The sequence below is a fragment of the Octopus bimaculoides genome, chromosome 20 (assembly GCF_001194135.2).
Source record: "Octopus bimaculoides isolate UCB-OBI-ISO-001 chromosome 20, ASM119413v2, whole genome shotgun sequence".
In the NCBI taxonomy this organism is placed as follows: Eukaryota; Metazoa; Mollusca; class Cephalopoda; order Octopoda; family Octopodidae; genus Octopus; species Octopus bimaculoides.
The window spans coordinates 6,309,869-6,319,199 of record NC_069000.1 but is presented as its reverse complement, the minus strand read 5'-3'; the positions used below and the strand labels follow the sequence as shown (position 1 = coordinate 6,319,199).

The 9,331-nt window shown below is 35.5% G+C and overlaps 1 protein-coding gene across 12 annotated transcripts in view; it reads right to left on the bottom strand.

Annotated features, from left to right (window-relative positions):
• LOC106878297 (neural cell adhesion molecule 2) overlaps positions 1 to 9,331 on the bottom strand; it is a 119,735-nt gene that overhangs the window by 63,038 nt on the left and 47,366 nt on the right. For 6 of the 12 annotated variants that reach the window (XM_052975233.1, XM_052975232.1, XM_052975236.1 and 3 more), the window contains exons 8-15: positions 8,697 to 8,839; positions 8,239 to 8,592; positions 7,143 to 7,248; positions 6,193 to 6,363; positions 4,675 to 4,809; positions 3,381 to 3,508; positions 2,432 to 2,630; positions 1,835 to 1,861 (exon numbers count right to left, since the gene is read on the bottom strand). In XM_052975233.1, coding sequence (XP_052831193.1) covers positions 1,835 to 1,861; positions 2,432 to 2,630; positions 3,381 to 3,508; positions 4,675 to 4,809; positions 6,193 to 6,363; positions 7,143 to 7,248; positions 8,239 to 8,592; positions 8,697 to 8,839 — 1,263 coding nt within the window. The remainder of the gene's footprint in view (positions 1 to 1,834; positions 1,862 to 2,431; positions 2,631 to 3,380; positions 3,509 to 4,674; positions 4,810 to 6,192; positions 6,364 to 7,142; positions 7,249 to 8,238; positions 8,593 to 8,696; positions 8,840 to 9,331) is intronic. The other 6 variants (XM_052975234.1, XM_052975235.1, XM_052975237.1 and 3 more) reach the window with 1 other exon arrangement.

Below are 9,331 nucleotides of genomic sequence, written 5' to 3'. Positions count from 1 at the left end.
TATAGAAGAAATTGCGCAAATTAAAAATTATTTTAAAGTTTACTCTATAAAAAGAACAAAGCTGTTATTTAAAATTCAGTAAAAAAATTATCTAAATAAACAGCAAGTCAGTAAGCCTAATAATCTTATTAGGCTTAACACATAAAGCGCAACGGGCCACGATCGTGGCCCAGATAGATGCATTTAATTTATGGGCGTTTGTTGGGGTCTAATGTCACTCAAACGCTCCAATACCCCCCACCAGAATGCAAGAGGACTAATAGTTCAACTAATGACTTTTCAGATGATGTAAAACTTGCCACCATTATATACTAAGAAGATATGTTTTTTGTTGTCTTTTTTTATGTTTGCATGGTAGTCTCATTTTCATAAAATGTGCTCAGCAGTCCTTGCTATGTAAGTGCAAATCCCAGCGCTTTATGGGTTAATTAAAAACCAATTCTAATATGCTTTTTGTTAACAATTATTTAGGCAACACTGAAATGTGCAAGAGTTCTACTTCAGTTCCATAATTTTTTGTGTCCCTGAAGCCATTCTTACAGAAAGGATAAATATTTATATAAAAAGGTAAATTTCTAAATAAAAATGAGCTGAGATATAAAGATACCTAGTTGAGATATTAATAAACAGAACTTGAAATGCAAAGTAAGGAGTAGTACTCTCATCAGTTTTCCACTATCTACATTGGACTTATTTATGTATTTTGCAGCTTTAATCTGCAAGGTGGATTCACTTAAAATAAATCATTCTCTTTGTTTTCAACAGGTTTGAAAACTGCTCATAGACATTGTGACAGGGCAAACAAGATTACAATATACTAGAAAAAGCTGTTTTGATATGTATCAGTTTATCTAAAAAAAAAAAAAAAAAACAATTGGGAACTGAAGACAGTGACTAGAGTTTAAATTCTTCTAAATAAGAATCCTGTCCAAACATCAAAGACTGACTTTGAAAAATGGTAAGGCATTCAGTGTGAGGCTTTGGTTGACAATCAGAGTGTCTTCAGTGGACCTCATACCCTACGTTCCACCATTGGCTAAGCAATAGAGAGTTCCTGTGATTTTGGGATATGTCCACTCTATATTCCATCATTGGCATACCAACCAACCAACCAACCAACCTAGACAAGGCTGACATTTGACTAACAGCAAATCAAGATAGAATACCATCAATGGAGCACCAAATTAGCTTAGAAGTTTAAGAGGAGGCAATTATGTTTATAGTTAAACAGTTCTAATACATAATCATGCCAGCTAGCAGCAGCACCAACAACAACAACAACGTTTAATATTACTGTATTAGAAGGTAAAGTTCCTTTAAAACTTATTAACTATCAACTGATCAATCATTTAAATGATAGACAACGATTCTTTCCACAATAGACGCAACGCCTGATTTTTTATTTTTATTTTTGTAGTGGGATTTATTACTTCAACTCCAGTCCTCAACTGGTTTATTTAAAAAAGACTAGAAAGATGAAAGGCAAAGTTGATCTGAGTGAGATGTGAACTCAAAATCTAAAGAGTCAGAAGAAATACTGCTATGCATTCTGTCATTCCAGCCCACTTCCTTAATAATAATAATAATAATAATAATGTATAAATAAATAAAATGCCCAAAAGACCTTTGAGAGAAGAGAAATAGATTAAAAGTACAACATTTGATAAAAACTTAAGGAGAATATATAAACCAACGATAAATCTTTATATTTTTTTTTTTTCAGGTACCAGAAGGAAATGCCTGCAGGAACAAGTGCTCATTAAATTTAGCAAGAGAGGTAAAGAATGGTTTGAAGAAGAATTTATAATTCCCTCAATTGTGTTATAGTTCTTACCAGATTCTTCAATACTATCAGGTGAATCTATATGAATATGAAAAAAAAGTGGGAACAATTTCATTTTTAAATTTGATAAACAGCTAAAAATATATTTCTTAGTTACTGTGTTGTAGTACTAATTTTTCTTTTCCTTTTTTCTTTTTTTTAAATTCTTTTTACACTAAAACAGGAAGTAACAAAGGCCTAAAATACATGCTACATATATCATACATAGACATGCAAAACAATTTTTCAATGCTGAAATTATTAAATCTATTTTTAATGAAATTCTTATTTGTGTATTTCAAATCCAAAACATTTAACATCACAGCTCAAAATCAAATCAATTGTAAACTAAATAGAACATTTTTAAATACAGTAATTTAAATAAATAACATAAATAACATTAAATAACAGAAAATAATACTTGGATGATGATAAATAAAAACTGTGTTGGAATCTAATGTCAAATATTCAGTTTTATAAGTACATGCAACAAACAGGAGATAACTATTTTAAATATAACCTTTATAACAACATTTCCAGCAAAAGACAATGGCGGGGAAACTAACACATTTAACCAATATTATGAAGAAATAAAAAGGTAAAGCTTACCTTTTTTTGTCACAATAATCACAGGCCGTGGATTTGAGTTTCCAACTTTATTAGTAGCTACGACCTGGAACTCATAGTATGTATTAGACTCTAAGTTTCTAATTACTGCAGAGGTCTTTCCTTGAACAGTCTTTGTCATATAGTCTCCATTTTCCTTACTGCCGTCAACTACCCAGGGCTCTTTTTCTTTTATATGAACCTGTGTATGTCAAAGGTAAAAAAAGAAAAAAAAAAAAAATTTAAAAAAAGTTTGCAAAGTTCAAATATCACCACTTGCCAATGGGAGGAAAAAAAATGTACAAAGAAAATTGGAAGAAGTGTTCATGACAAATTAATTTTCAAAACACATCCATAAATCAAAAGATACTGTCGAACTATCAGCATCGAGAACTACAAAACAGAAAAGTAAAAACATGCTACAACATTGTACCCTTTTGATACCCACACTTTCTGAGGCCACCCCAGTTTCTGCAATACAAACATCCCATTTTAAAGTGATCTAAATTAAAACCTTCCCTCAAAATTTTACATCAATTTATGTTCCAAAAGCTTGCTAATGACAAAGTTTTTCAAACAAATTCTTCATTATTCTCAAAATTCATCGAGATAAAATCGATAAAGATTTTGGTCAGCCGGGGCCTACAGTGAAATAACTTGTCCTAGATACTGCACAGTAGGAATGAACCCGATACCACATGGTTAAGAAGTAAGCTTCTTAAACACACTACCAATGCCTATATGTGTACATATACACATATGTATACACACACACACACACACATACGCATACACATATGCAATGCATACTTACACATATATACAAAACACAGACCCACATATGCACTGTAGTTTACTCACTTGCAAGTTGATCTAGAAATTAAACACCAAGAAAGCAACGAAACCAAACATGGAAAATGTTAACTTGAAAAACATCAAGAGAATTCTTTACCTTTCTGTATTGAATTGAATAGGACACTATATCTGCTCCACCAGTGCGGGGTTTATCCCAAGTCACCTGGTAACTATGCGGACTGGTTCCATATCTATCTGAGGTAATGAATACATCAAATGGTTTTCCTGAAATTCAACAGCAAAGTTAACAATGAAAAGTATTTTCCCAAATGAACAAGGCAGGTGTATGTGTATGTGTGTGTGTGCGTGTGAGAAAGAAAGAGAGGGGGGGGGGGCAATAAAATCATCTTTCTAGTCCATTTTTATCCACACCACTCAATTTCAATTAGGTTCAAGCACATACTCTTCCTATCAGAAACTCTCCCCCTCCTGTTTCTTTCTCACGCTGGCACTGGCTGAACACGTTTTCTGTGACACTGGTTCATAGGCTGATACTTTCCCTGCTGCCAACTCTTTTAGTCCCCTCTTTGGCCATGAAGAGACCCAGTGCACCAATTCTAAAATTGTGATCCACATATCCACACATACACTTTTTAATCAGGAGGAAGTGACTGTGTCCAATGACCTTTGTAAAACTTTCCCGGCTACAGGTGAGGTTGAGATGTAATTGAAGCTTAAACAACTTCAGGAAATACACAGGTGGGAAGGTTGGGGTTGATTGTGGGAGTATAGAGCCAGCTACCTCTGAGGAACAGAATTCATTGTAGTAGCAGCAGCAGCAAAGGTAGAATGAGAAAACAGCAAGGTCAAAGGTCAGGTGTGATAATACAATGTTAATAAAAAAACTTGCAGAGAAAGGCTTAGTACAGGCAATTAGACCCATGTTGTTGTTGTTGGCACTCCGTCGAGGGTTCCAGTTGATTCGATCAACGGAACAGGCTGCTTGTGAAATTAACGTGCAAGTGGCTGAGCACTCCACAGACAAGTGTACCCTTAACGTAGATCTCGGGGATATTCAGTGTGACACAGTGTGACAAGGCTGACCTTTTGAATTACAGGCACAACAGAAATAGGAAGTAAGAGTGAGAGAAAGTTGTGGTGAAAGAGTACAGCAGGGTTCGCCACCATCCCCTGCCGGAGCCTTGTGGAGCTTTAGGTGTTTTCGCTCAATAAACACTCACAACGCCTGGTCTGAGAATCGAAACCGTGATCCTATGACCGCGAGTCCGCTGCCCTAACCACTGGGCCATTGCGCCTCCACTAGACTCATGTAAATGTAGTAAAACGGAAATGATGTAAGAAACTGATGTTATGTGAGAAACTATAGAAGAGAGGAAAAAAAAATTGACAGCAAATGCAAGCAGAGAAAAGTATAATTAAAATCTACTTACTAATATTAGGTGTCTCAGAAGATAAATCATATGATGTAGTGCTGAGTCCAACTCTGTTTCCAGCAAACACTTTGAGCTGATATTTGGTTTTTGGAGTCAAGTTTTCAAGTACAACACGCTGGGTTTTACTTGGTTCTACAAAGAAAAGGTTGAAATGTGAAAATTATCAGACAAAAGGCAAAATACATTTAAACTTGCAGGTACTTCTGCTAGCACCATTACATTACCAAAGACTACATCATATTCCTGCAAATAAAATGTTGATTTCCCAGCCCGCCAAACAACCATGCATACCTAAGTGTTATTATGAATGCAGTTAGGCCTAAATTTGATCAGGCACTGATATTGAATGATTTAATCTTCAAATAATGTCAGTCGATTGACAATCACAAGCCAACAAATGAAGTCTCAATGCTGTTGCTCAACCTGATGGAAACAGCTGTTAAATCTCAATTCAAATTACTGTTTTAAAATGGGAAAAGTACATTGGCTAATACGTTAGTGTGCAAAAAGAAAGAGATGGCTATAGTAAGTTGAGCTAAACAACACCAGTAAGAGAATTGTCAAAATAGCAGTAGTTAAACCCTTAAGCTAGTCTTTCACCAAGAGACCATGGGTAACAACTGCAGACTATAATTGTATCGACTCTTCGTTAGATTATATTAACTCGTGCACTTGTTTGATGATTAAATTTGTATTGGACATAAAACTTTTCCTACCTCCCTCTCATTAAACTATAACATATGAAATGTCTAAGGTCGTTTCGGTACTCTTACTAACCCTACTAAAAATAGGGCTACCAATAATACCAATATGGTCCAGAAAGGAAATGTGGTGTCGAGGGAAACTGTAGTGGGAGAGATGTGGTGGTAGTAGCAGGAGCAAAATGGGGAGGAGGGAGATGAAGGTGAGGTGCCCATATGTAATATGGGCATACTCAGTATTTCCAGACCTCAGTTTTGCTGTGATGGGCAAGTCTTTTCAAGGACCATGCATCACCAGGCACCCTGGTCCCCTGTGACACTCAGAGTCCTAAGGTCAGCCCTTACCACCATGTCCCCCATGTCTTTCTCGGTGTCCTTCAACCACAAGCTCCAGCCATGTTTAGTGATTGTCACTTCTTTAAAGAGCAGTCCTCATCCATACACACTACATGTTCCTACCAGTGCAGTCTTTTTTTTTTTTTGTACATTACATCTGATTCCACTTCAGCTCAGTTTTTTTTATCAGCACATTTATATTATCGTTTATGTATACTTTTATTTGCATATACAACAGAGCATGCTCATTCATTTCTTTCCAGTCTTCTTGCATGTGCGTGTGTGTGTGTGTGTGTTATAACATACACACACAATGGGACTGAGTTTCCACCTACCAAACCAACTCACAATGATTTGATCAGCCTAGGATTATAGAAGACATTTGCTCAAGGTCCCACACAGTGAGATTGAACCTACAACCATGGGGTCAAACAAGTGGTTTGCATAACATGAATTACTGTAGAAAAATGTAACTAACCAGGAACTGGGACATCTTTTTCTTCTTTCTTGTCACTGCCACTGGTAACCTGAGTGATATGGTATTGGGTGACAGGGATACCGCCATCACTCTCTGGAGGACTGATGACCAGTGTGATAGTAGTTGGAGTGGGATCAAGTGCATTGACTTTAACAGGACGCTTAGGAACAACTGTAAAAATTAGATGATACATGCACATATATTATTTAGATATATGAAACTAATGGAATACAACAAAAGTACACACGTAAATCTACATACAGCAATACTTCAAAAATCTCAAATTTCAAATCTACACAAGGTTATATTCATACTATTCCATTCTAAAACTTAACAGTCACATCGTTGAAATGTCAAATCTACAAGATAATACAATTGGTTCAAAACAATGCTACTAAATAAGCTTTATACTTGACAGAGTCGTGTGAATGTTAAAGATCATTAAGGAGTAAGAAAATGGCAGAAGCCCTAAGTAGCTGTTTAACAGAGTCTTAAAGAGTGGATATCCACACCAGTCAATCCTGAACCACCTAAAAGTATAAATCAAATACAATTGTTGTTTAGGGGCTTAAAGACTGGAACTTAGTGCTCTTCTGTGCCAGAAGAAGCAACTTCATTTTGGGAAGAATTTCCTACCAAAAAGCCTCCAAAAAGGATTTTAACAGTTTAAACAATATCACACTATTTTTCCTACACCATTAAAAACTCAGAAAAGGAATTTTCCCCCAATACATTTCAACAACTATTTCAGTGAAACACTACAAAATGCTTTTTTTTTTTAAAACTTTATTTCTTAGCTTAGAATGAATGTGATTGAAAAATCCAAACTATGAACAATTTTACAGTGAGACAGTGGACATATGTGGGCAAGGACAAGAGAATACTAAATGTCTCATAATTGATACAAGAAAGTAACATTTTAATAAAAAAAAACAAAAAATCATACCAACCTGCTTTCTTTAAAGTTATTGTTATCTCTGTTGAATCTCTGATGCTGAAAGCTTTGCATTTATAGTCAGTAAATACAGAATTCTCGTTGCTAGGAGTCACCTTAACCTAACAAAAATAACAAAAATGTCAATAATACTGCACAGGAAGATTTTTTTTTTAAATTCACATCCAATTTCCTAATATTAGATAGATTTCTTCAATTATGAAATAACTGTCAGTATTTTATTATTACCACTAAAAAAATCAATTCAATTTCCATATTGCACCACAACAACAACATTATCATACTGTTCCATCTGCAGTCTTATATCAAGCAAACATATTTGTCTCACATATCATCGTTTAACGTCCGCTTTCCATGCTAGCATGGGTTGGACGATTTGACTGAGGACTGGTGAAACCAGATGGCTACACCAGGCTCCAACCAAGTGAAATCAATAAAGTTTTAATATACATTTAATAAATGACTAAAATGAATGGTCATGCCTAGTCATGTGTGTGTGTGTGTGTGTGTGTGTGTGTGTAGATATCCACAAGAAATAGGTCTGGAAATGTTATTATGAGAGGTTGTCCTTTATAAATGTGAGAAATGCATAAGAGGAAGAGGAACAAAAAGACTGAGTTTGAAGTGAACAATTATATAGGCAAAGTAGCCGGTCCATCAGATATAGTTGCCGAGATGATGACAATAACTGGCATGATGTCAAAACAAAGAGACACACATGCATGAATTGCACACATGCATATACTAACACTCAGTTGAGGGGGTCCTTATCTTGTGAGTTACATAGTGACGTCACAAATGCTGGTGTCATGAAAAAGAAGCACCCAGTATAGCACATCTACACACACACACACACGACAGGTTTTCTTTCAGTTTCCAACTATCAGATCCATTCACAAAGCTTTGGCTGACCCAGTGCCATAATAGAAAGCACTTGCCTCAGGTATCATGCAGTGGGACTAAACCGCAAATCATACAGCTGGCAAGCAAACTTCTTAAGCACACCATCATGTTTGTGTGACATAAAATACCAACTGTATTCATCACAAACCCAAATTTCCAAATAGCCCATCTGATATGTTGATACTTACTTGGAGTAAGCTGGTCATCTGTTCTTGACCTTCTATTTTGAATATTTTATACGTCTCAGTATCTCCTTTAATTTCCTCCTTATCCCTTTTCCATGATATTATAGCTTTGGGATAACTTTTGGCAGTGCAGGTTATGTTGGCTTTGTTGCCCATCCAATTGTAAGCAGTAGTTGGAGTATTTATAAAAACAGGTTTATATTCAACCCGGAGGTAGGTTCGCTTGGCATCGTTACCAGCCTCATTATCTCCAAAACAAGTGTAATTATCAGCATCGCTAGCTTTCAGAGAAGCAATGGTTAAAGTCAATTCTTTATCTGGCCGATTCTTGGTTTCTTTAACTAATACTCCATTCAACTGTTAAAAGACATAAAATAGTAAAGTAGAAAATAAAGAAAAACTCATTTTAATCAAAAAATCGTGTGAAATTTCATTGTCAACCAATTGTTAATTTTGCTAACCTCTTCACCAATAGGGAAAGGAGCATCGTTACTTCTTTGCCAGGTAAGTGATGGTACTGGAACACCTTTTCCTTTACAAACTAAAGTGATTGATTCACCTTCTTTACCATCTCCACTTCGAGGGATTTCAACTGAAGGAGGAACTATAAAATAAAATTTTAAAAAAAAAAAGAGAATTTTGAAATGATTGAAGTTCAAATTTCAGTACAGAACATGTTGGTTAACATTATTACAACACAACTTCACCAACTAGTTTTTGTTACTTCAATACACACATTTTATATATATATATATGGTTGGCACTGTCGCTTACGACGACGAGGGTTCCAGTTGATCTGATCAACAGAACAGCCTGCTCATGAAATTAACGTGCAAGTGGCTGAGCATTCCACAGACATGTGTACCCTTAACGTAGTTCTCAGGGAGATTCAGTGTGACAACGCTGGCCCTTTGAAATACAGGTACAACAGAAACAGGAAGAAAGAGAGAGAGAAAATTGTGGTGAGAGAGTATATATATATATATATATATATATACGGATTACACTGGACCCATCTTCTGATTGGAAATCGCTTCAATATACCACGACGTCTAAAAAACTTTTGAACTTTTCGCATTATTATGATTGACCGTTG